Below are 27,745 nucleotides of genomic sequence, written 5' to 3'. Positions count from 1 at the left end.
TGTCAGTAATTACTTAATAAACATTTGTCTGTCTCCACAGTTTGATTTGTAGATTTAATTTCCGTACCCATTCAGCTGCAAACTGTCACCTCCCATACAGTGGGTGTTGGGAAATTTATCCTGAGCCATTCCTGCTTTCGTATGTACCATCCTCACGTTCTTTAGGGCCCTGGTTTTCTCGAAGCGAACTTGAAACTCTTGACATTGTCCTTCCTCCCAAATATCGAAAGAGGATTAAAGTACTAGAGAGGTCTGTGGGCCGAACTTGACTAGGCTTGCGAGGTGTTTCCAAAGCTTTGGGGCTGAGAGTCCAGAAAGCTGGGTCGCGCTCTCCCCAGGAAGAAACCTGGGCGGTGAAGCGCCGTGTGAGGCTCGCCGCCGGCCGCGTTCACCGTGCCGCCGGCCGCGGGGCGGCTCGCCGCTCGCCAATTGCTTCCGGGTCACGGCGGACGTCTCTTCCGTAGCAGCATGGCGGCCGCCGAGGACGAGCGGCTGGTGGGGGACTGTGAAGGAGAGCGGCTGGATTTCCTGCGGGACCGGCACGTGCGGTTCTTCCAGCGCTGCCTCCAGGTTTTGCCGGAGCGCTATTCTTCGCTAGAGACCAGCAGGTAACTGGTGGCCATAGTCCACAGGGCCGGCTCGGGGTCTGGGCCCCAACAGGAAGGCTCCGCGGAGCCTGACGGCTAAACTCGGCGCCCGCAGGGGGCTGCGCCGCCGCCCACCTGGCGCCGCCCGGCGCCTCCCTGCTCCGCTGGGCCAGTGGTCGCTCTCTTTTGGACCGCGGCGAGAGTGTTTCGGGAAGCCGCAAGTCTAGGGCTTTTGAAATCTCCAGTTTCTGCCTTTTTTTCACTTCCCAGCCATTTCTCCTGTCAACTCTGAGCTTCCTTTTTACTCCGTCTTTCTCGCCCCCGGCCTCTTTAGTTTCGAATACAAAAGGAAAAAGGCAAAGCGTTTGTCATCGTATTTTAGAGAAACTCCCTCTCCTGTGTTTCCCTTTCCTAATTCATTGACTTCTTTTTTTAATTGCGGTAACATTGGTTAACGTTATGCAAATTTCAGGCGTACAACATAATTCGGTATCTGTGTATGCTATTGCCTGCCCATCACTAAAAGTGTTTCCTTTCGTTACCGTATATTGGACTCATTAAGTCTTAACGGAACGACTGTATTGTGTTTGATGTAGAGGAGCAGCAGAGATCCTCTACGGTTTAAATAGAAATTAACGCTACAGGAACTGTAAATCTAATGATAGATTGGCGAAGGAGGTGCAGTGTGCTTGAAGTAGCCTGGTAAAGTATATTTGCAGGAGCCTTGTAAGTTGGAGTTGGCTGAGGAGTGTGATCTGGCAGAGGCTAAGAAACTATGAATTAGTCATTCAGAGTAAAACTCTGGGGAAGAGAAGAACGAAAGGAAGAGGCGGTCTTTGCTCTGCATTGCTGTGTTCTGAAGTGAGGCTCCAAAGCTGCATGAGACTAGATGGGAAGAGAGAGCAGATTGTTTTTGCTCTGATATCTCTCCACATTTTCTGAACTCTTCAGTCTCTAGTGTATTTTGAACACCGCCTGACTGGGTCAGTTTTGGAAGTTTTATAGATTACTTCTGCATACTCGTTCAGGAAATATTTATGTTAGGTGCTGGAGTACAGCTGACCAAGACAAGCAAGCAGTTTCTATAGAGTTCCATGCTATGTTAGTGTGAGGTTTATGGGAGCGTGTAGGAAGGGCAGGTACCTAATCCAGATTTCTTTAGAAAGGCCTTCCCTAGCCACCTTTTTCAAAAGACACCACTTCCAGCCACCACCCAAAATTATATATTTATTGGCTTATTTGTTTAATTTTTTTTTTCATGTTGGATTGTAAACTTCATGAAGACAGGGCCTTTCTCTTGTTTATCTAACACTAGGGTTGCCCTGTCCAATATGGTAGCCATTAGCCACATTTGGCCATTTAAATTTGAGTTAATTAAAATAAAGTCAAATTAAAAATTCAGTTTTATTTGCAGTAGTCACCACAGTTCAACTGCTCAGTCACCACATTGGCCAATGCCTTTTGTTTCTATTTCAGTATTTCCCTCATTTCTGAAAGTCTTACTGGAAAGCGTTATACTGGGACATTGTACCGTTTTTTGCAAATAAAAAGCATTAAGTAAATATTTGTTGAATAATGTAAGCTGAGCCCTCAAAGATTAATAGATTCTGTTTAAAAAAGAGTGAAGCATTATTTATATGCCTTTCTCTACCCACAGATACTGATTTACTAGCAGAGCTCATACCTAGACTTAAAATTTCCACTTATATAATGTCATTAATCAATAAATTTAATTTAAAATAAAGAGTTCCAAAATTGTATGATATAGGATGGCAAGAAATATTTTGATAAATCACATTTATATTTTATTGGGATTAATTTTATGTGAATTCATAGCATTTGGACTTAAAAAAAAATCTTCCATCCTATTATGATTGTTGAACTTTGCTTGTAGCTATTATTATAGGTCTGTGGTTGCATTTTCAAAATGCAGGTGTTTTTGATTGGTCTATTTAAAATTTCAGCATGGACAAAACCATATAGACTAATGCATATTGGCAGTAAACTGTGTAATCCTGGTCACAGCATAAGTAAAACAGCAAAAATTGTTTGATTAAACAACTAATTTAATAATTGATTTAATAACATTAGTGTAATATTAGGATCTATACCAGGCATTACATATTAGATTATAGATATATAGTATCATGGTGCATTATATTAGTTAAGAGATATTAATTATATCTTTTTTATGCCTGTGTCACTTGAGTGGAATTTTAAAAAAACCATTTTTTATTTCTTATGGCTCAATTAATAACACATTTAAGATAACCTGTACATAATCAGTTTTTGTAGTGATTTAAAAATTTTTTCAGTTTCTGTTTCCTAATTTACAGTCTTTACTTTGCTTAGTTTAGCATTAAGTCCTTTTGTGGTGTATGTGATTCATAATTGACTTTAAGATACTTGTGAAGAAGTATTTTAAGCAACGGTGATTGGTCACAAAATTTCTACTAATGCTAGAGTTTTAAGATAAGACAGTGTGTTGACGAAGACATAATTCTTATCCAATACTGCAGTTCAATTCCACAGGCTTTTGTTTAGTGTCTCCTGTGTGCCTGGATATGGGAATATGGTGTTAAACCAATGATTCAGGTGTTCCTGTGTTCATTCCTTTTTATTGATAGATATGAAACAGTTTGACTCTTAAGAAGGCTAATATTGGACCTAGACATTTAGGTACTTATTTTCTGATCCACCATTTTGGCAAAATTATTTCATTTCCCTGTTTCCTTTAGTCTGACAAATAGGAATAAATAATTTTTACTTTTCTAATAACAATGGCTTTATGAAAATTCAAATGTCTATTGTTTGTTGCTTCACCTGAGGTTTTTCTTTTATATTAGCTTCTGAAAAGTAGTAGTTATTAGGCAACTTAAGTGAATATTAAACCTTGGATTGTGAGCTTTGCCAATTAACAGGTTTCTTATGAGAGGTTTAGAGAAGTGTTTTTGGTTGTGTTATTGTTGCCATTTGTATTTAGGTAAGGGGAATTAGAGTAGGGTTTTTTTTTAATGAGGAGCAAAATATTCCCCATTTTCTGTTACATGTTAGTTTTATAGATTCAACTGTTCTAAAAGTGTTTAGATTTTATTTTATAAGATGTTCACAGTCTATCCAGTCTTTCTGTTTTCTTCCATATTCCCCTGTGTATCCTGTGTTGCAACCATAGCTGCCAACCATTCTGATAATCCTGTCCTTTTCTGAAGTGTATCACAGTCTAGCAATGTATCCCTCAAAGTATGATGGTGATGGTGGGTGGCTCTTAATAAGGGACATCGGTGTGCTTACAAAAACGCACCTTCCAGGGCCCGTCTCCAGATCTGCATTGGGCTTTGTGTGGACCTTGGAGTCTGCATTATATCAAGCATCCCAGGTGGTTCTGATGCTCACTAAAGACTGAGATTGTTTGCCTGATAGGAGAAACAAATATACAAACAGATTACAGCAGTGCTTCCCAACTCTAATGTGCATATGAATCACCTGGAGTCTTCTGAAAATGCAGGCTCTGATTGCATAGTGAGGTCTGAGATACTGCAGTTCTAACAGGCTCCTCAATAATACTGATGCTGCTGATCCACTGACCACACTTTTGAGCTGGTTTGCACAATAACTGTATTCATGGGGCATTCTAGAAGCCCCTAAGTAGCTCAACCTGAAGAGAGACAGGGCTTAGAGAAGGCTTCTTAGAAAAAGTAACCCTGGAGCTAAATATTAAAGAACGTGTTCAGTTTTTTGTGTGTGTATGTGGGTGGATTATAGGCAAGTGGACAATAAATAAAGACAATAAAGGCAGGTAAGTGAGTGTTGAGCAGAGAAACTTTTATCAGTTCTTTAATAGGGGTTCAAAATGTAAGGCAACTGTGGTAGGAATTTAGTCTGGAGAGGCAGGGCCAGATCACTGAGGGCTTTGTGTGCCATGTCAAGAAACTTGAATTTATTGTCATATAAGTGATGGGAAGTCCCCAATCACTGGATATTCCTGGTTTGATATGCATTTCAAAGTAAACATTGGATTTTATAGTAGTGGTTGTTTTAAATGGGGCAAGATAAGAACCAGGAGACCAATTGCAGTAGTCCGGAAGCCAGGTCCTGTGGCAGTGGAAGTTGGGATATAAAACAGGGATGAAGGAAGAAGGAGAAGTCCCAGGGTTCAAGGATTTGAACCGCCATCTGGTCTCGAGAATAAGAGGCAAAAGGAGCCCTGGCCTGTGTGACTCAGTTGGTTGACCGGTTCGATCCCCAGCCAGGGTGCACGCGGGAGGCAAAGGATCAATGCTTCTCTCTCACATCGATGTTTCTCTCTCCCTCTCCCTTCCTGTCTCTCTAAAATCAATAAAAACATATTTTTTAAAAAACAGAAGCATTAAAAACAAAAGAGGCAAAAGGAACAGGTTTAGAAAGGAAGAAGACGTCTATAATAGCTTATAGCTATTTATCATATAGCTACTTATTTTCCCCCCATAATTAAACCTGCTTAAGGTTAGGAGGCTTATTTTACTCATTTTTTGTCACAAAATCTAGTCTAGTAGATGTTCAGTAAATGTTTTTTATTGAAAAATTATTTTGAAAGCCTGGGGAGGGGGCTGGAGGAGGGTGGAGAAGGAAGGGGGACATCTGTAAAACTTTCAACAATAAATATAAATTTTTTAAAAATTATTTTGCATGTTGAATAATTTTTAAAAAAGACTGTGCTTAAAAATATATACAATACCTGATGAGTCAGCTATTTAAAAATACTACAGATGAAGCCCTGGCCAATGTGGCTCAGTTGGAGCATGCTCCTGTGCACTGAAAGCTTGCGAGTTCGATTCCCAGTCAGGGCACATACCTAGGTTGCAAGAGGCAACCCACCGATGTTTCTCTCTTTCTCTCTCTTTTTCTCCTTCCTTCCCTCCCTCCCTCCCACTCTCTCTAAAAATTAATAACCATGTCCTCCGGTAAGGATTTTTTAAAAAAAGGCTTGAAATTCTAGCATTCATTCAGTCATTCATCAGTCATTTCAGAGTATTTATTAGGGCCTCTTTGTGCTATATATTTTAACTTCATGATTAATTCTAATGTTGTCCTTTAAGGCCCTTCAAACACTGTCAATTTTATTGAGCATCTTTGTTCCTTCTTGTTTTTTATTGATTTTTTTTTTAGAGAGAGGGAGAGAGAAACATCAATGTAAGAGCAAAACTTCAATGTACTGCCTCCTAAATGCCCCCTACCAGGGATTGAGCTGAAACCATGGTATGTGCCCTAACCGGGAATCAAAACCGGTTTGCAACCTTTTGGTGCACAGGGATGACGCCCATCTAACTCAGTCACATCGGCCAGGGCTGTTCCTGTTTTCACTTTTTTTTAAATATATTTTTATTAATTTCAGAGAGAGGAAAGGAGAAGGAGAGAGAGAGATAGAAACATCAGTGATGAGTCATTGATTGGCTGCAGCCCGCAACCCAGGCATGTGCCCTGACCAGGAATTGAACCCCGATCGCCTGGATCCTAGGTTGGTGCTCAACCGCTGAGCCACGCCCGGCTGGGCTGTTCCTATTTTTTAATGTAGCTGCTTGTTTATAATTGTAGAACTCTGCGCAATATGATTTAGCTATAGCCCCACCTGAGGTCTAGGCAGGCATGCAGGCCACTGTTAAAGACACTTGGAGATGCCATTAAAGAGATTGTACTGGAAAGGGGCAGAGCAAATGATCCAAAATTTGGGAATCTAGTCAACTCCCATAACGTCAGTGTTTCCAACATACTCCCAAATGGTCACTCACCTGCTTTAGCCTGACAGTATACTACTCATTTAGTGGCATAGGAAAATCATGTTAGTGTGACTAAATTCTTTCTTTCACTGCCCAGACTTTTTCCTTTAAAAAAAAAAAATTTTTTTTTGTTTCTGTTTGTGCTCCCCCCTCCCCCAACAATTTGTTCTGAAGCCTGAAAATTTTGAGATCTTTTGGAGACATTATTTATGATCCACTGGTGAAGCAACTTGATGCAGGGATGAAAAATGTTACTTTTTCTCCATGTAGGATATACTTCTTATATGTATTATTCAGAGTAGAAAAGGCATGAAAATTTGGCTCGCTTCAGTTTTTCAGACTACATACTTAGAGTTCAATTCTAGGGGAAAGAAGAAAAGAGAACAGGCATGTTCTCCAGAGAAATAATAAAGTAAAAACCTCACTGGCCTGATCTTAGGTACACACATGACAAGATTACCCATCTATACCTGCACCAAGGCAGGTTGCACACTAATCTATACCCTAACAGTCATCTGGGCACCATAAAATCCTACGTTATTTCTCTCAGATGCCCACAGCCCAAAATTCCTTTGTAGTTCCTGTGGCCTGTTTAATTTTCTTCCTCTCAGAGTTTTAAGACTTGCGAACTCTGGCATGATCAGAGAAGGAATATTTTCCTAACTTATCTTAGGGGGAGGCCCCAAAGGACTTCTTGGATCTGTCTGCCAGCCACTGCTGCTGAGTGCTTCACTTTGTAAACATAAGTGTTGTTCCATAGCTGTGTTAATTCTATAAACCTTAGTTTCACCTGCTGTGAATTGAAAATGCTGGACTTTTAGAACCCTTTAATAATTAAGTATGCAAGATTTTAAAATGGCATACCACCAGATGACTTCTGATACTTGCCTCCATATCCAGGAGCAAGTAAAATGAAAACAGATCGTTCTGATAACACTTATAAACAGATAACAGTATGACTTTAAAGGAGGTTTTCTCAACCTCAGCACCATTGACATTTTCGACGAGATACTTTTTATTTATTTATCTATTTTTTAATCCTCACCTGAGGACACATTCATTGATTTTTAGAGAGGGGGAAGAGGTGGGGGGAGAGAGAGAGGAAGGAAGAAAGGAAGGGGCAGAAGGAGGGAGGGAAACATGGATGTGAGAAAGAAATATTGATCATTTGCCTCCCGACCGCGTCCCAGCGAGAGATCGAACCCAGGACCCTTCAGTCTGAGGTTCGACGCTCTAACCACTGAGCCAAACCAGCTAGGGCACATTTGTATTTTTTAAAGTGTTTTTACTTTTTAAAATTCATTACAAGTTTTTTCTCAGAGGCTATATTATTTGTAAATAAATTTAAATAAAAATAGATTTATTCTAACATTCCTTAAGAATTAAGCAGCAGCTATAAGCATAATTCCTTTTGGCAAAGTAATGAAAATTGAGATTTTTTTATATTTTTACAGGTTTTTGACTTTATTTGCATTGAACAAGTGTGGAAAATTCTCTTTTTTAAGTGTACTTTTAGTCTTCAGGCTACTGATAAACTGGCTTCAGGAAATTGAGATGAGTTGGATTGGTTTCTTAACCCAAAATATCTCTTTTTAAAAAATTGAAACAAAGGTTTGATTGATATTTCTAAGTTGTGAGAATATATTAGGGTGGGAACGTTTTGGGTTTTTTTTTTTTTGCTTTTGCAAGATAGGAGTTTAAATTATTGGAAAGTTAGAATTAGTTTATTATTTTTCTGAATCAGAAAGACTTCAGTGGTTTGATAGTAAAGATGGAATCTTATGTTTTTTTCTTTCAGGTTGACAATTGCATTTTTTGCACTCTCTGGCCTGGATATGTTGGATTCCTTAGATGTGGTGAACAAAGATGATATAATAGAGTGGATTTACTCCCTGCAGGTCCTTCCCACAGAAGACAGTGAGTGAGTTTTTAGCATTTTATTGTTAGTGTGATATATTGGATTAGCATATCTTTGTATTTATTCATAAACTATTAATATATTTTATTCATCTATGTTTTTCTTGTAATGCAACACTCCCATTCCATTCAAATACAACACTTAAATCTAATCTTTAATCTTTGGGGAGAACAGTTTAGAGTTGTCTGGGATTAAAAGATTCACAGCTGTAGCACCATCCTGTGTCGGGCACTTCCACATTGATGACTGCTTGTTGATTATTTGTATTTGATATTTGTTTGACTCGTTTTGTGCCTTTACTCCTTTTATTTTTTTATCTCTTCAGTGAAAAACTATTTGCCATCAGAAAGTTTCATATCAATCTCCTGATCATCTTCCCTCTACTGTTTCATTCGCATTTCTTTAATGGTTTCTTAGAGCTCTTACACTTCAGTCATTTTTATACTTCTTAAAACTTTACAAATTTTGATTAATTAAATTCTCAAAATTCAGAGATTACCTGATCAGCTAAATACACACAGATTTTATAAACACCATTTATAAACTCACTCTATTAAGTGTAAAATACCTAACATCAATTTAACTTATAAATGTTAGAAATTATAACCTGGAAAAGATCAAGCAAATAAGCTCCCAGAAAATCACAAAATTTTTATCAGTGGTCACCACATCTGTCTTTTTTTTTTTCCTAATGTTTTTTTAATTGATTTTAGAGACAGAGGAAGGGAGAGGGAGAAAGAGAAACATCAGTCGGTTGCCTCCTGCATGCATCCCAACCACCAGGGATCCAGCCTGCAACCTGGGCATGTGCTGTGACTGGGAATTGAACCAGAGACCTTTCAGTACACTGAATGACGCTGAACTAACTGAGCCATACCAGTAGAGTCATCATTTATGCATTAACAGTGTTGTTCATTGGTTGGAGTAATCATGTATAAATCTCACCTAGATGAACTTTGGGTAAGTAAACTAAAGCTTTATTTAGAAAGAAAGAGGTTTGATCTATTAGCAGATACTGTTGGAAGTCTTCAGTGTTTGTTTTTATATAACTTTTAAAATCTGTGCCTGTTGCCCTGTCCCATGTTACTCAGCTGGTTGAGCACAGTCCCTTGCACTGAGAGGTCACTAGTTCAATTCCAGGTCAGGGCACATGCCCAGATGACAGCTGGATCTCCAGTAGGGAACGTGCAGGAGGCAGCTGCTCGATGTTTCTGTCTTATCAATGTTTCTCTCCCTTTCTCTCTTTCTTTAAAATCAATTGAAAAATATATTTTTTAAAAACTTGTGCCTATTGATGAATTCTTGTTAAAAATGATGGTGCATTTTGAACTAGGTCTATCAGAACATAATACATAACACTTTTCATCAGCTGCAGGAAACAGCATATGTGATATAATGGTTAGTAATAGAGTCTAACATGTTGGTGAGTTAGGATTTATTAAATATTGTGTTAAGAGTACTCTGCTAAACCCGGGGAGAAGGACTTTGATAAATTATAAGATATGGTCCTCATTGTCTAGGACAGTGATTTTCAACTGGTGTGCTGCAAGAATTTTTAAGACATGCAATACCTGACTATTTAGTCAGGGGCACTGACGTCTTTTCCCTTAGAGTGTCAAATAAAGTGACAACGGCCATCACAATAGCCATCCAGTGTGAATGAATCAAATTTATACCTATTTTTTTGTCAGATCAGCAAAAAAAATAAATATATTTTTTGGTGTGCCACAGAATTTTAGTAATTAGTTTATGTGTGCCATGAGATGAAAAAGGTTGAAAATCACTGCTCTAGGAACTTGTGCTGACATGAGGTCACGGTTCTAGTCACCTGCAAATGAAAGTAATTTGTATTTTCCCTTTATACCAGGATTTTACATATTTTTTTTACTAGCTTAAGTGAAGTCTAGGATTTTTTTTTTTTTTTTGTAAGTTGGATATTAGACAGATGTAAGGTAGTATTACAGATTCTGTCTCTTGTTTTTTTACTAAAAATGTATGTCTTAATCAAAGTATACACTGTATTTTTGTAAATGAGTATATCTTGCATAGTACAGATAGGAAATTATACACTGTTATGTAGAAAAGCTATTCTGTAAGTTTTTGCTGAAATATATTTTGTATTATATTTAGAAAAAGTTTATTGATATTCATTTCTCTGAAATAAAATAACCATTGTGTCTATAGAAAAGTATGGACTATATTTTAGTGAGAGAATTCATACTATTGAGGTTACAGTTACCAGAACATTGGTAACTTATTTACTGTGCTTCCTACTTTTGTCTTTTCTTATGCCCCCCCCCGTAAGGACTGCTTGCTGGCTTTATGATTGAGCTGTGTTTTTGTCTCCTCTCCAGTATGTGTTTACTTTCCTCTACCATTGTATTAGTGAAATGAGTTTTTGACAGCACTCTAATACACATATTCTTTTTAATGACTGCTTCCTTTTCTCATTATTTGATCTTTTGTTATGAGAGATTTGCTGACAATTTGAACTTCTATATTATCCATAATACTTATATTTGCTACATACTCACTAGAATGTCTAAAATGGAAAAGGTGGAATAAAACAAGTGTTGATGAGAATGTAGCACAACTGGAACTTTCATAAAATGCATAGAAGTACATAGTCTATTAGTCCACTGATATAAAATACAAAAATAGGCAAAACCAATCTCAGCATTTGAGGAGTAGCCAGAAGGACATAGGGGGCTTCTTAATGCTGTTATGTACTTTTTCTTTAGCTGAGTACTGGTTTTGCAGGTGAGTTTACTTTGCAGAAGTTTATTATCAAAGTTTATTTTGAGCTGTTTAATTATCATAGATATGCTTTTCTGATGTTTATTATACTTTGATGAAAGTTCTAAAAGTTTTTTAAATTAGGGTTGGTACTTACCATCTCTTTTGAGACCATCAGAATTCTCTTTGACATTGTATTGTTGTCTCCACAGACTCCATTGATTTGAAGCCCATTGCTAATTTTTTGTAATTATTGCTGCTTAACTATTGCTTAAAATGTTTTTGCTATCATCCTAATTGTAAACTTCTGGAGGACAGAGAATGTGTCTGTCTTACATTTCTTTTCCCTCTCAGTGCCTAAAGCATATTTCAGCTGTTGTTGGACTGTTAAATCACTTGTACCTTCTCCAACTTTACTGTTCCTCCTTTCTGTATTTTCACATTTAGCCTAGAGCATCCTCTGGCACTTCCAATTCTCATTCATAAGGCATTTGCAGACTGAGTAGAATAGTCTTTCTGTACTCATAGGTCTATATCTGTCCTACTGTTTGACAGCATATAAAATCTTAGGGAATATAAAAATCTAAAAATGTTAAACAAAACCCAGAGACCATAAAGGAAAAATATGATAGATTTGACTAAATAATTATTTTTAATGTTATGTAGTGAAAGATAACAAAATTAGGTAAGTGGCAGACTTGGAGGAAATAGTGGTAATACGTAATAGACAAAATATTAATATTAGTATATATATTGCCACAAGTCTGTGTAGACTGAAGAATTTTATTTTTTAAATAAATCTTTATTGATTTCAGAGAGAGGAAAGGAGAGGGAGAGAGAGAGCAAGAAACATCAATGATGAGAGAGTCATTGATTGGCTGCCTAGCTTGCAACCCAGGCACTTGCCCTGACCAGGAATCTAACCCCAATTGCCTGGATTCTAGTTTGACACTCAGCTGCTGAGCCACGCCCAGCTGGGCTAGACTGAAGAATTTTAAAGATTGAGAAGAAAATGACACATCATTGTTTAGAAAATGACAGAATGTATGAATAGGTAATTCACAAAAGAGTACAGATAGTCAATAAATATGTGAAAAGAGGTAACCTTACTAGAAATCAGGGAGATGTAATAGAAACAATAATGTTACATTATTTGTTACCTAACATGTCCAAAAGTTTTTAAAAGTTGGCAAGAATGTGGGGGAGCCCTGGCCAGTGACTTGGTTGGAGTGTTGTCCTGTATACCAAAAGGTTGCAGATTCGATTCCTGGTCTAGGTTGAGTGTTTGATTTCTGGCTGGGGCATGAACAGGAGGCAACCAATCAATGTTTCTCTTTCACATCGCTGTTTCTCTTTCAACCTCTTTCCCTCCCTTCCTCCCTCCCCCCTCCCTCTCTCCTTTTCTTCTTCTCTCCTTCTCCCTCCTCTCCCTCCCACCCTTCCCCTCTCTCTAAAATCAATAAAAACATATTCTCAGGTGAGGATTAAAAAAAAAGAATTTGGGGGAAAGAGCACTTTTATATGTGTTTGGTAGAAGTGAAAATTATTATAACCTTTTGAAGGGCATTTTAGCAGTATTTATAATTTTTTACTCTATCTGACATATTCTCATGTGGGTTGAATAATGGCTCCAAAAAGACATGTTCACCCAGAAATTCAAAATATGACTTTATTTGGAATAAGGGTCTTTGCATATGTAGTTAAGGTAACGATCTCGAGATCAATGACTGATGTCCTTATAAGAGAAAGGAGAGGGAGATTTGAAATACAGAGGGAAGGCCATGTGAATAGAGAGGCAGAGAGTAAAGTAATGGGTTAACACATAGAAGAATACCTGGATTGCCCACAGACACCAGAAGCTAAGAGAGAAGCATGAAACGGATTCTCCCTCAGAGTTCTATAAAGAACCAACCCTGCCAGCACCTTGATTTTAGAGTTCTGGGTTCCAGAAGTACAAAAGAAGAAATTTCTGTTGTTTACAAGCCTCTAGATTTATGATAATTTGTTCCTAGCCTTAGGAAGCTAATACATGTACACAGAAATCTATGTAGAAGAATGTTTTGGAATTGTTTATTAGAGTAACAAATTAGAAACAAAATAAATATTCACCAGAAGTCAAACAGTTAAACTAGTAAAGAATACTATGCAGTAGTAAAGTGACTGAGGTAGGTCTGTATGTGCACTGACATAAAATTGTTCATCATACATGGTTAAATGATAGATACCAACATGTACAGAGGCATTTTGTTTTAATAATTTGTGAATATAAATGTATAGGAGCCCATCTGGCGTGGCTCGGCGGTTCAGCATCAACCTGTGATTTGGGAGACTGAGATTCGATTCCCAGTCAGGGCACATGCCCAGGTTGTAGGCTTGATCCCCAGTGTGCGGGGGGGGGGGGGGGGGGGGGAGCCAATCACTAACTCTCATCATTGATATTTCTATCTCTCCCCCTCTCCCTTCCTTTCTCTGAAATCAATAAAGATATATATATCTTTGTGGAGGGAGAAGTAAATGGGATCAGAGGTGGGGGATCCAGGATAAGATACTTTAATTTTATTCTGTATATCTGCATTGTTTGAATGTTTATAATAAATATGTTTCTGTATTTAAAAATTCAAGTCTCAGCTAATTTCTTTTCAAAACAGTGAAAATGAATATTTAAAAACTAAACTTAAAGTTATATGGTTATACATAAATATTGATATTTTGCTCATGGCAGAAATAATGCTGTACATTATTTAATATTTTATAGTTTTCAGAAGCATTGTCAGATCTTTTATTAAATTTGTTCTTCCCCTGATTTGCCTTTCCCAAAAAGAGGAAAATGAGGGGCAGAGTGATTTAGAGACCTGCCCCAAGGCCATACACATGTTAAGAGAGCCAGACTGAAATCCCAGGCTTCTGACTCAAAGTCCCAATGCTGCTTTACTGTTGAAGTATATAGGTCCCTAGTGGAAACTTTCATGTGCGGCACTTAAGTATACTGTGAATAATTAGTCAAAGTTAACCCTGACCTTCCATTTAACTCCAGAGTTGTAAAAATCCTAGTGGGACCCTTCTCATCAACCTCCACAAGTATTTAAGAAGCACAAGGCATCAGGCTGGGAATTATGTGCTTTTTTCCCTCTGATCAAGGGCACAACTAGAGAATTTTAGAGCTAGAATAGAGCAAGGAATATAGTCGATTATTTCACAAATGAGGATATTAAGGTCCAGAGAGATTAATCATTTGTCCACAATAATATAGCTAGTTAAGGCTAGAGGGAAAATTAGAATACAGTTTTCTGTTTTCTAGTCTTTTGTTATTTTCATTACTGGTATCTGTTCCTTAATAGATCTCATAAAAAATTAGGAGTGTTTGGGAATGTAGATAAGGTGGTTTAATATTAAAAGGAAGGTTGTTTAATGATTTTATTTTTTAGTAGATTTTCCCATCAGATTGCTTGCTGCCTTTTAAAAATATGCTTAAAATATAAGTATAGTTTCCTGTGGCTAAATTGAGCATGTTGCAAGTTTAAAAAATTGTAGACTACCTTTTTTGGAAGCATCGTGATCAAGAATTTTTTACAAAGATCCCACAGTGGTTGGTTTATGTTCCCACTGTCACTAGTTATGTGTCTGATGGGCCACACCACAAATCTTTTCACAGTCCAACTGTAATTCTAAATTCTCAGTTTACTATTTTGTTGGATGAACCACTGTTAAATCTCTCATCTCTATGAAAGAAAGTCTTCCACGTGCCTTTTCTTTAATTGGTTTAGGTCCAAAACTAATCTGTGACATTTAGAAAATAGATCTTAAAAAAAAACAAAACATTTTTAAGCTATAGAATTTTTCATTTACCTTGTCTGTGTCTTACAAGGTTGTATAAAGAAACCTTGTAAAGTTTCTTGAGATCTATGAAGAATTATTTCTGTAGTCATAAAATGTAAATGTCAAATATTACATAAAAATTACCACATTCTTCACTTGAATTCTGTTTGCTTTGTGCACAAACCTAACTTTTAAAACTGGGATTAGAAAGTTAATAACAAGACCAAATCAAGTTTTGAATTACATTTAAGCAGTATGACCACCATTAATAGTATGGTGGTGATATTTTAGCCTAGAATAGTTAGTTTTGTGTGTGTGTGTGTGTGTTTGTTTATTGATTTCTTTTTTTTTTAGAGAGAGAGAAGAAGGGAGAAGGAGAGAGAGAGAAACATTGATGTGAGAGCTAGACATTGGTTGATAGGCTGCCTCCTGCATGCCCTTGACTGGGGATCCAGCCTGCAACCTGAGCATGTGCCCTGACCAGAAGTCAATCACATCCTTTTGGTGCACAGGATAAAGCCCAGTCAGCTGAGCCAGACCAGCCAGGGCAAGAGTTCTTTTTTATTAGAAGCCCCTTAATATAACTTTTAATGTATTTTTTATTTTACCGTTCACAATACCATTTTTCTCTTAAAAGGGAAAATACACTTATGAAAAGCAACTCCATTGATTAATATAAATCTTTTAAAACTCTCATTGAAGTTTTATTTCTAAAGGTTTATAACTTTGTTTTTGTTGTTGTTTTTTAAAGAATCTAAATGCACTATCTTTACAATGCTTGACATATAGTTGGTGTTTATTATGTGGTTAATAGTAAATCTTTAAGTTTTAAAGTGCAGTGTGACCCAGTCATCAAGCAGGGTTAGCTTTGTAGCTTAATAATTGTGTTTCATGTGCAGGCACACGAATAAGGCATTGTCTTTCCTTATAGTTGATAGCTAGACACATTATATTCTCTAATAACACATCCTTCTACATACTCACATAAACATACATATACATATTACACCCACGTACATATTCCCATTTTCGCTGCTGCTTCTTCCCATCTACCCAATTTCATTTTCTGAAGTAATCTGGATTTTTATGATATATTGCTATCTGATCTACTTCTGTGAAACAAATTATATTGACTTTATGGCTCTACCATGGTGGAAGATGCGATCACCATATCAGTGGCTCTGGATTCTTACTGTGTATCACACAGATATTGTTTTCTCTTTTTATATATGAATGTCCAGGTCCAACTCTCAGGGCTTTGATGTGGGCCTGGGTTAGCACCCAGGAAGCATCTGTATTTTTTTCAGACTATACAATTGAGTCTGTTAGGCAGCCAGACCTCTTTCAGTTTGTTTTGCTACTACTAAATAGGAACACTAGGTGGTGCCATCTAATCTCCAAAGAACTTTAAACTATACTCTGAGTATGAATCCAGTTGTAAATTTGGAATGAATGACAAGTTTATATTTAATAGTTGGTTAGTAACAAAAAAAGACCTGGAATCCTCACTTGCTATCCAGTGTCTGTTTTGTTTATTCTCTTCTGGGCTTTGATGATAAGTATTCTTTGCTTAATTATAAACATAATGCCCATATTTTTGTATCTTTTTCTCTTTACTGTATACATTTCTCCATGTTGCTGCATAGCTTCCCTTTATTATTTTAATAGCAGTATAATGTCCCTTTGAGTAGATACAGTATGTTATATTTAACCTGTCCAACAATTCCTGTGTAATATACAGTAAGAATCGAGAGCCACTGATTTGGTGATCACATCCTCCACCTTGGTAGAACCATAAAGTCAGTATAATTTATTTTGTTACATAGAGGTAGATCAGATAGCAATATATCATAAAAATCCAGATTACTTCAGAAAATGAAATTGGGTAGATGGGAAGAAGCAGCAGCGAAAATGGGAATATGTACGTGGGTGTAATGTGTATGTGTGTGTTTATGTGTATGTAAAGGGATGTGTTATTAGAGAATATAATGTGTCTAGCTATCAACTCTAAGGAAAGGCAATCCGTTTATTTGTGTGCCTGCACATGAAAGACAGAGCAACTCCTGCCTGATGATTGGGTCATTGTCTCACTTAAAGTTTTAAACTCATAATAAATGCCAACTATATATCAAACATTGTAAAAACAATACATTTAGAGTCTTTGAAAAATCAAAAAGTTATAAAGCAGTAAAATGTAAAACTTCAATGAGAGTTTTAAAAGATATATTCTAAATTTTCACCATTATAATACTGCAGCGAGTCTTTCTGTGCACTTGGCCTTTCTCATATTTCAGGTTACTAGAGTAGATCCACAGATGTATTGTTACTGGGTTAAAGGCTATGAGCATTTTTATGGGTCCTTATATATTGGCAAGTCTTGAATGCTTACCAATTTAAAAGTCGTTAGCAAGGGTAAGAGAACCATTTCATCACAATTGTCACCATGAGATAATATTTTTTTAAAAATTTTTGTTAATGGGGAAGATGCTTGGTGGAGAGTTTTAAATTTGTGGCTAAGGTTTCCTAAATTGTTCAAAAAAATAATATATAAGCTACTATTCTATGTATTTCAGGGAATATAAAGCTGAATAGAGAGCAGTACCTGATTTAAAGAATAGAAGAGTAAAAACCAGTTATTATGAATTAGTAATGTACCAGTCGTAAGAGATATGAAGCTAGTTCCTCAGATCAGAGCCTATTTTTAAATCGACTTCATTTTTTATTAGCTACTCATGTCTAGCTTGTTCATACTACATTCCTACCTAATACATCTATCATGCTCATTTTCTAATAGCTATCAAAACCATAATTTTTTTAAAAAATTATCTTTTTTATTGAGAGTATTACAGATGCCCCTCATTTTCCCCCCATTACCCCTCTCCACCCAGCTCCCTCCCCACCGCAGGCCTTCACCACACTATTGTCTGGGTCCATGGGTTATGCATATATGCGTATAAATTCTTTGGTTAATCTTTTCCTGCCCCACCTCCCCCTTTCCCTCTGAGATTCATCAGCCTGTTCTATGCTTCCATGTCTCTGGACCTATTTTGTTCTTCAATTTATTTCATTCATTAGATTCCACAGATAAGTGAGATCATGTGATATTTTCCTTTCTCTGGCTTATTTCGCTTAGCATAATATTCTCAAGGTCCCGTCCCTCCATGCTGTCTCAAGGGGTAAGAGTCCCTTCTTTTTTACAGCTGCATAGTATTCCATTGTGTAAATGTAGCACAGCAACCCAAGCCATTATGCTCAAAACCATAATTATTTTCTTACCATGGTGTGACCATTTTTTATTTTTTATTTTTAAAAATTTACTTTATTCCAGCTTTATTGAGATATCACTGACATATAACATGTAAGTTTAAGGAGTACAACTGGTGATTTGATACATGTATATGTTACAATATGATTACCACATAAGGTTAGTTAACACCTCTATCCCCTCACATAATTACCTCTTTTTGTGTCTGTGTGGTAATAACATTTAAGACCTACTCTTTTAACAACTTTCAAGTATACAGTACAGTATTGTTAACTATAGTTGCCATGCTGTACATTAGATTCCCAGAATTTGTCTTATAAGTGTGTATGCTTTGGTCAACATCTCCCCACTTCTCCCCCCCCCCGGTCCCTGAAAACCACTATCAACTATTTCTATGATTTCAGCTTTTTTTTTTCCTTCTAATCCTCACTCAGTATTTTTTTCATTGCTTTTCAGAGAGAGTGGAAGGGAGAGAGAGAGAGAAACATCGATGACAGAGAGAGACATTGATTGGTTGTCTCCTGCAGTTGCCCCAACCGGGGCTAGGGATCAAGCCAGCAACTGAGGTACATGCCCTTGGCTGGAATCAACCCTGGGACCCTTTAATCCACAGGCAGATGCTCTAACCACTGAGCCAAACCAGCTAGGGCAATTTCATCTTTTTTATATTTCACATATAAGAAAGAACAATATTTGTCTTACTCTGACTTATTTCACTTAGCATAATGCCCTCAGGGCCCAACCATATTGTCATAAAAGGCAGGATTTCCTTTTTGATGGCTGAATAATATTCGCGTGCGTGCGTGCGTGTGTGTGTGTGTGTGTGTGTGTGTGTGTGTGTGTGTGTGTGACACATTTTCTTTATCCATTCATCTGTTGGTGGGTATTTAGGTTGTTTCCCTGTCCTGGTTATTGTGAATAATGCTGCTGGGAAAATGAGAGTACAGATATCTCTTTTGAGGTAGTGATGTCATTTTCTTTGGGTATATATCCAGAAGTGGGATTACTGAATCATGTGATAGTTCTATTTTTAAATTTTTTAGGAACCTCCATACTGTTTTCCATAGTAGCTGTACCACTTAACATTCCCACGAACAGTGCACAAGAGTTCCCTTTTCATGAATGTAACTATATTCTTAAGTTCCCAGTTATAGTCCATTGACTTCCTGAAAAATGAAAAATATTAGATAGAAAAAAAGTTTATGTGAGTAAGCATTTTGAATGAGTAGAAACTAAGTGCTGACCTATAGTGTTCTATATACCTCAAAGCAAAGTGGGTTATTGGACTCAGAATGAGGTCTTTCTATAATACTAAAATACAAAGTACGTATATTTTCTTTGACTATAGATCAGTTTATACCTTTAGCTTCCTCCCCTGTAAAGAAACAGTGGGTTAAAGGAAAAAGACACTGGATGGGAAGTTAGGATTCTAGATCCTTTTATGTTACTAACAACAATTACTTTGAACGTGTCACTTAACTTCTGGGTTTTTGCTTTCAGTTCTGTAGAATGAGGGATTGAAATATGTTGATTACATGAAAAATGGTCAGATAGGAAAAGTATGAAAGCATTTTGTACATAATGAGGTGGGTTGTAAACTAAAGGCACTTGGTAGAAAATCATTATTTTTTGTTCTGACTGGTTTAGAAATTAAATGAGAAAATTTCCATAAAGCATCTTAGGAGAGACCTGGCACATAGTAAGCATTCGACATTAGCTTGTATGAAAATTGGAGATAGTGACAAAGCTTTGGTACTAAAATACTGTCTCTGAAAGATTGTGTAATTGAACTTCTTTAGCACCTGTGCAAAAGGAAGGGATACTTTTAAGTCCATGTTTTTATTTCGTAGGATCAAATCTAAATCGCTGTGGTTTCCGAGGCTCTTCATACCTGGGTATTCCATTCAATCCATCAAAGGTCAGTTCTGTTTGGGTCAGGAGGAAGGAGAAGGGAGGTGGGGACATTTTCATGAGAAAGGATACTAAGAAAGGATACTAAGAAAGAACCAAGCTTCCAGGTTTCAGTATAGCTAAATAGTGTCTAGTAATGCATATTATGAACTGAACTCTTTAAGGGAAAGCTATACCCACCTTAATTCCTGGAAGAATGCACAATACATATACACAGAAATTCCTGTTGTCACAAAAAACTATGTCTCTCTTACTGTCCTGTGTGTGTGTGTAAATTATTGGTGATTTCTTGGAGAAAATGAAAATAAAGCAGTCAAGTGCTTGATACTTGTTTTTCAAGAAGCCCATAAACTTGTGTGTGTTAGAGAAGGACTTTACATTTGGTTCTCATTTCTTAGTAATAAAAGAACTCTTGCTAGGGCAGTAATTAAAGACCTAAGTAGTGACAAATTTGTTGGCCTTTGTGGCAATAGGCAGAATACCTTTAGGGTTATAACCAGAGGCTTTGGTATCAGCATATGCAGGTGTAGAAAGCAGTGAGGCCTAACACAGTGAGGAGCTTTTTTCTTCAAAGCAGACCCAGAACAAGCTTTTATAGATGTTTCATCTGTGCAAAGAATACCAATATTTTTCTACAGTAGAAAGCATGGAAAAGCTTCATCATTTTGTCAAAAGAGGTTTCACAAAATAGAAACTATTTCCTTGATGAAGTCAGTTTGCTTATGTAATGGTTACAAGCTACTATCTGGCTACATTGAGTAAGGTCAAGGTTTATATTCAGTTGCAATTTGAAGGTAAATGGCATGCTGCCAGTTTTGCTATAATCTGCTTCAAAATTTTGGAATAAATACCAGTGATTTTGGAGAAGGTGTCGTGATTTGGTAGAGGCACTGCTTTAACTTTTTTCCTCTGCCTTAAGCTATAGACCACCTTGCTTATGTCACAGTCATGAATTTGCCAAGGTGTCTTCAACCATGTGTGCCCATTGCTTTTAGCAGGGAATCTAAGAAAAAATTCGCAATATATGAATGTATATAAAGTTGATGTTTGTTTTTCTCAATCAGATATCTATACAAATTAGTATAGACAATGTTTTAATTTTACCTATTTACTAAAAATTTTCAATGAAATAACGTTTTATTTCATTTTACTAATTAACATTATATTAATTTTGAATTCAGAATCCTGGAACAGCTCATCCTTATGACAGTGGCCACATAGCAATGACCTACACGGGCCTTTCATGTTTAGTTATTCTTGGAGACGACCTAAGCCGAGTAAATAAAGAAGCTTGCTTAGCAGGCTTGAGAGCCCTTCAGCTGGAAGATGGAAGGTATGGGTCATCCTTTCTTCTTCTTTTTAAATTTTTTTAAGAAAAGTCTTTTGAAACTAAAGAAATGAATATACTACTATACTAGAACTTCAGAGTTTATCGAAGTTCTTTTTTTTTAAATTTATCTTAGAGAGGAAGGGAGAGAGAGAGAGAAATATCAATTGGTTGTCTCCGCACGTGCCTGACCCGGCATCGAACCTGAAACCTGGGTATGTACCCTGAGCAGGAATGGAACCAATGACCTTTTGGTGCATGAGATGATGTTCCAACCAACTGAGCCACCCTGGCCAAGGCTATCATAAATTATTAGTCCAAACTTTTATATCTAAAGACATAGTGATAGGAGGAGAAAGGGATGAGCATTGAGTATTACATTCTAGTGTGGGTAGTTTTCGTGATATTTTTAAAGGATATAAAAAGAAGTTAAATAGTTCATTAATATTTGATGGTTCATGTGGTGTGTCTAACTAAAGAAAATTTTCCTACAGTTTTAAGGTGAAACTTTTTTTGTTTAATCCTCACCCGAGGATATTTTTTCCATTGCTTTTCAGAGGGGCGGGGAGTGGGGCAGAGACAGAGAGAGAGAAGCATCGTTGTGACAGAGACATATAGATTGCTTGTCTCCCACAGGAGCCCCTGTTGGGGCCGGGGATTGAGCCTGCAACTGAGGTACATGCCCTTGGCTGGAACCTAACCGGGGACCCTTCGATCTGCAGGCCAACGTTCTAACCACTGAGCCAAACCAGCTATGGCTAAGATGAAACTTTTTAAAGCCCAGCAGGTGATAAAGCAGTAGTGATACTGTCCAAAGAAAAGACTTTGCCAGCAAATCCTGCTATGTTGTTATTTCTGTGTCCCATCCACTATTATCTCTATTTTTCTGTCAGTATTTTAAAAATACTGCTCTTGATGAGGTGAAAATTAATGTCGACATATAAATCGACATTAATTGGAAATACTATAGTACTAAATATTTACCTCAGCAGGTACATGTGACTAATTTCTTAATACTTCAGCATAGTCTTTGTTTACTGCTATCTCATCCTTATTTATAAACAAAGGAATAGATAAGAGACACAGACGATTACCTCTCTAAAACTAATTAAATAAGTAAAAAATTAAGTTAAAACACTATGACCAACTAATTGTTTTATATATATATATGTATGTATACACACACACACACACACACAGAGTTAGTTAGAAGAAGCTCCGCATAACAAAACTTGGGTTTGGGAATTTCTTACTACCCAGTAGGTCCCAGGTTTTACCTGCTACTTTTTTTGCCATTAATTCTCAAGGCAATATGCCATAGCTGTTTCTGGCTTAGAGCAAATTTACTCTGAATGGTGGCATCTGGGAGGAGTAACTGTGGTAGTATGTAAAACTACCCAGAAATGAGAACTTTGGAGTAATAATTTAGAGATAGTTTTGTATTATTCAAGTTAAGAGACCTTTTCTTTATTGAACAATGCAAGTAGTATATGGTTTTTAAATCCAGTCTTAGATTTTTAAATCCATATTTGTGAGATTTTTCTGTGAGTAAAGACATGAAGTAGGTGTTTCTAGCCCCTCTGCAAAAAAATTAAAAAATTATAGTACAGTGTTAACAGTAAATCATATTGCTGCTATTTTCAGTTTTTGTGCAGTACCCGAAGGCAGTGAAAATGACATGCGATTTGTATACTGTGCTTCCTGTATTTGCTATATGCTCAACAACTGGTCTGGCATGGATATGAAAAAAGCCATCAACTATATTAGGAGAAGTATGGTGAGTTATGTTGCTAAATTGACATTTTTAAAAAATATATACTTTTTTATTGATTTTAGAGAGAGATGGAAGATAGGAGGAAACCTCTCTTGGCTGCCTCTTGCACACCCCCTACTGGGAATCCAGCCCACTACCCAGGCATGTGCCCTGACCTGGAATCAAATGTGGGCATGGAATGACACTCAACCAACTGAACCACACCGGCCAGGACTAAATTGATTTTTTTAAATGTTATTATTGTTGGTATATTGGAGCTTCAGTTTAATGCATTCCTCATCACTTCCAGCATCTGATCTGATTGTACCTAAAGACACAATGTCTTTTTCAGAAAGAGATTGGTCTGCCTTAGAAGCAGAAAAAACAGTAAAATCTCAAAGACAAGTATTGATAGTCTATCTGAGCAGGGACCAGTGGGGAACCTTTGGCCAAGCATAATGGAAAATTATGGCATCCTTGGTGAGATTATTCCTATATTACACATGAGGTGTGAGTTCCTTAAACCATTTTGACTTGCAAGACCCAAGTGTAACAAGATTAACGGGGCTGACAATAGATTCTTTTAGTCACTTTTGTTTTCCTAGTAATTTTTTTTTAATCTAAGGTTTATTTTAATGAGAATATCAAGTAGATATGTTATTCTTTCACACAACACAACTTAATTTTTTTTATCGACAGCAGTAAGGAAATCTTAGTCTCAGCTAGAATTATCTTTTGCTCTACTTTTTAGTCTCTATGTAAAACTGGAGAAATAGAAGTGCTGTTTCCCAGGTTTATTACTTTCCAAATATGAAATTTTTAATTTTATAGGAATATTTTAGACTGTTAATTCAACTTTTATTAGTATTTCAAAGTGAAAATGTAAGTTCTTAAAGAAATGAAATTATTTTTAACTTAATGTGTGCATGTGAATCAGTTTATAGAAGGTGCAATAGCACAAATTTTAAAAAGCCTGCGAAGGCAGGAAAAACAAACCTATAAAGGAGTTTTAAAAGGAAAAGAGATTTATGTTATATAAAAGGATGGGTGATATGCATTTTGGCATGAATACTACAGAAAAATAGTGTGTTGTTCTTGGTGCATTGGATTTGGAGGTACAGATGTTGATTTGCTTATTTACTGGTGATGTTAATTTTGAGTGCTTGGTTAAGTTAGTGTATGACAAATTTTTCTCTGTAATGTTAGTATTTTTCCCTTTGTAATCATTCAGTATCTAGTTATGAGATATTTGGAGACTGTAACTACTCTGTCCATCATCGAACTTTTATCCACTAGTGTTAGTATGCATTTGAGGATTTTCTAGCTCTGTCATTCATTCTGTAATTATCAGTTGAAATTCTGTTAGCGAAAGCTTTTCCTTTGCCTCTATTTATCTATCTGTATTTCACTGTGGACTCTAGATTCTTGTTTTATTCAAGGTTATTATCTGTTTTCATCATGTCTTTTGATGCTCAGGTTGTCCCAGATTTGGCCAGTGAGAACGCCTTCAGCAGGCTCTTTTCCTTTTGACATAGCCCCTTCATCCTTTGAGCATCTCCTTGCTTTCTGTCACAAGACATTTCCAGGTTCATCTTTTACACTTCCAGCCTCAGCTCTGGACTGAGTCATTTCTTCAAGAAGCCATGGTTCTTCTTATTGGAGGGTGATGTTTAGAAACCAGGATTGGGGCACTGCATGTGCTTACTAATTGGTGTTGGGATATCATTACTTCTAGCCCCTTTCTCAGAAGGCAGAGCTAAGAAATGTATGCATCTATACACAGATACCCCCTTACATGCATCTATATCTATTTCTGTATCTATCTATATATTAGAAACCAGGATTCCATCCTAATACCTCAGATTTCAATCCAGTATCACAAGGGTCATTTTAATTTTCCTCTTTTCATTTGTAACTTCCTTCTCTGGCACTGACAAACAGAGCTTCATTATCCAGAATGATGCTTTTTGTTTAGAGCCTGAGGGTATATATTCAAAATACTGTATTTAAGAAGTGCCTAGCTTGCTGCTTTTATTTTTTTGGTGATAGGGAAAGGGTTGTGAGTTCTATGATTTTCTGGTAGGAGAGAGGTTTTCTTGTTTCCCAGGCCTCTAAGTTTTGCTCTTTTGAGTTTTCCTTTGCACACTGCCACCTCGACTGGCATACTCTTAACTCCTTTCCCTGAAGCCAGTGCCCAGTTTTACCAGAACTTTCTGTTCAGGCAGTTCTTGCTTTGCGTAAGAGTGTCAGACTATAATGATCATGCAAACTGAGGTGATACAAAGTGATCTTACTCATCAGTAGGAAAAATTAAAATTGTTCTATGACTTTAACAGGTTTTTTTTAAATGTAAAAACTTTTACTGTCAGTTATAAATGTATAAACCAGTATTTATTTAGTACACTATAATTTAAAATATTAGCAAGATTGAGAATTAAAGTGTTTTCTTTGTAAAAAAAAAAAAAAATTTATCAAGAGGAGTTTGGACAGTGCTTTGCTTCTTCTCATATAAATTCCAATATGAAGCAAGCATCTTTTCTGTCTTGGTAAATGACCATTTTTCTTTATAAGTTTGTATCAGTTTCCAACATTTTATCCTTTGCATTTTCATTGTTGTATATCTCTGAGAGCTCCTTTTATGTGAAGTTTTTTGCCAGCACCACTTTTCTTGAATATCTTCATTCTTTTCAACATGACCACTTTCTTCACACATGTAGATATTTTGCCTTTACTTAGTTCTTCTGACTGTAGCCCTGTCAGCATTCCCACGATCAGCTATTTTTTCTATAACTATGTTTGATCTCAGTTTCACTTCCAGTGTTAATGCTTTGCTTTACTGCAGTTTCATTTTCGGTGGCCACTGTCATAACATCTTTTGGCTATTATGCCTTTTTGTAAATTGTCATGTAGTTTTATCACTAAGAAAGAGAAAACCACACACTTGCTGCCTCTGCATGAACTGAATAACATGCAGTAACAAATTACTAACAGATTTTGAAAAGGTTGATGTGATCAGTCACTTGTCATGATGCATGTCTGTTATTTATGTAGTGATTTGTGGACTGAGGGGCTAGCAGCAAGTTTGTATTTTATGCAATTGCTCATAGTTAATGCACTGTGGTTACTGAAATTTGAGTCATATTATGTTATTTAAGCCATGACACCTTAAGTTTGTACATATTGGAACTGTGCAAAGCAAGGATTGCCTATGTTTCACACTTAGGGTGGACTGTCTCTTTCAGGTAGTGAGTTTAGATCAATCTCAGACCTGCCACTAGCTCCCCTCCACTCACTTCCTAACAATTTTTCAGATTGCCCTTGCTCTCTGCAAAAGTGTCAGGAGTGTGAGAGAGGACTTGCTGAGATTTGATGTTTCTTTTCTATAGACAGGTAATTTGAAGCTTGAGCATGTCTTCCAGCTTTGCTAAGGGTTTCTTTTTATATAGTTGTATTGTTTTGATTTTGTAGGATATGGGGAGATTAAATTTTAGGCAGGCACCATTATCCTAGCTACCTAAAAGCCTCAGAATAGATTTGTTTTGTGTTTATAATGTTTTTTGACTATAAAATCTTAAACTCATATGTTCTTGCAAGTGGGAGAGGGTAAGAGTTGGGTCTTTTTATTGGGTAGAAATTGAATATGGAGGTGCCATCTTTGAACAGTGTATTTTCAGAATGTGCATAATGTATGCATTTAGTCATTTGGTGTGGTGAATAAGACAAGAGCAGGTACTAAAAAATGCCTGCATCTACTTCTTTGTGGAAAAGAACGCATATTTTGGAAGATATAAAGGAGAAATAAAATTAGATCAAAAGGCAAAAATTAGTATAATGACAGCTTATTTATTATTATTTCCCTGTTAAACCAAACAATATTTTTCTTTTTCAGTCCTATGACAATGGGTTGGCACAGGGAGCTGGACTTGAATCTCATGGTAAGGCATCTTAAAATAAATGAACCTGTAGTTTCTTTTGTTTCTTCAAATAACATCATGGTATCTTCAACCTGGAGGACCTCAGAAGTTTGTCTCAGCCCTTGGTGCAGCCTGACCATCTTCTTTCCTACTTCTCTCTTTTGACACTGTTGTGCCAGTTTGAACCTCTTCTAGGTCAGTAATCATTTATAAATTATTCAGACCAGAATTTTCATGCAATATTTTCTAGTAATCTTCTCAAATGTTAGCTGCATGAAAATATTTTAGTATGATTTCTTAAGATATTGTTAGAAAATAGCAAGTTTTCTTCTTTGGCATAATGCTGAAAGGCTAGAATGTTAAACACGAATGTTAAACATGATTCAGTGAATTTGTGAAGAAAGGAAAGATTTTTTTATTTACCTTCATCAGTCTAATTATCCTAAGTCATAGTCATAAAACATTTTGCCTCAGTGTATGTTCAGTATATACATTGATAAAATCTCTCCTTCACATTTCCCCCCACTTTTGGCAGACCCAGAATAGAGAGATAATAGTCAACTTAGTTTGTCAGCACATCAATAGCCTGAATTGAATATTTCCACACACAAGTGAATAAGCTTCCATGCTTCTTTTTTTAAAAAAAAAAAAAAGAGGCCAAATCAAGCAGTCTCTCTGAGTGAACTCCTTATTTCCTCTTCATCACAGCAGGGTTTTTTTGTGCTCACCTGTTGTGTCCATCCCCCTGCCAGTGTGATACAGTAG

General features: G+C 36.7%; 1 protein-coding gene across 1 annotated transcript in view; it reads left to right on the top strand.

The window, feature by feature from the left end:
* Window positions 1-373: 373 nt before the first annotated feature.
* PGGT1B (protein geranylgeranyltransferase type I subunit beta) overlaps window positions 374-27,745 on the top strand; it is a 44,469-nt gene continuing 17,097 nt past the window's right edge. Inside the window, exons 1-6 of the mRNA XM_016224922.2 lie at window positions 374-608; window positions 8,139-8,257; window positions 19,926-19,993; window positions 21,168-21,319; window positions 22,958-23,090; window positions 26,956-27,001. Of these exons, the coding sequence (XP_016080408.1) occupies window positions 469-608; window positions 8,139-8,257; window positions 19,926-19,993; window positions 21,168-21,319; window positions 22,958-23,090; window positions 26,956-27,001 (658 nt within the window). The 5' untranslated portion in view covers window positions 374-468. The remainder of the gene's footprint in view (window positions 609-8,138; window positions 8,258-19,925; window positions 19,994-21,167; window positions 21,320-22,957; window positions 23,091-26,955; window positions 27,002-27,745) is intronic.

The sequence above is a fragment of the Miniopterus natalensis genome, chromosome 3 (genome assembly GCF_054644295.1).
Source record: "Miniopterus natalensis isolate mMinNat1 chromosome 3, mMinNat1.hap1, whole genome shotgun sequence".
NCBI classification, from domain to species: Eukaryota; Metazoa; Chordata; class Mammalia; order Chiroptera; family Miniopteridae; genus Miniopterus; species Miniopterus natalensis.
This window is presented reverse-complemented; position numbering and strand designations above follow the sequence as displayed.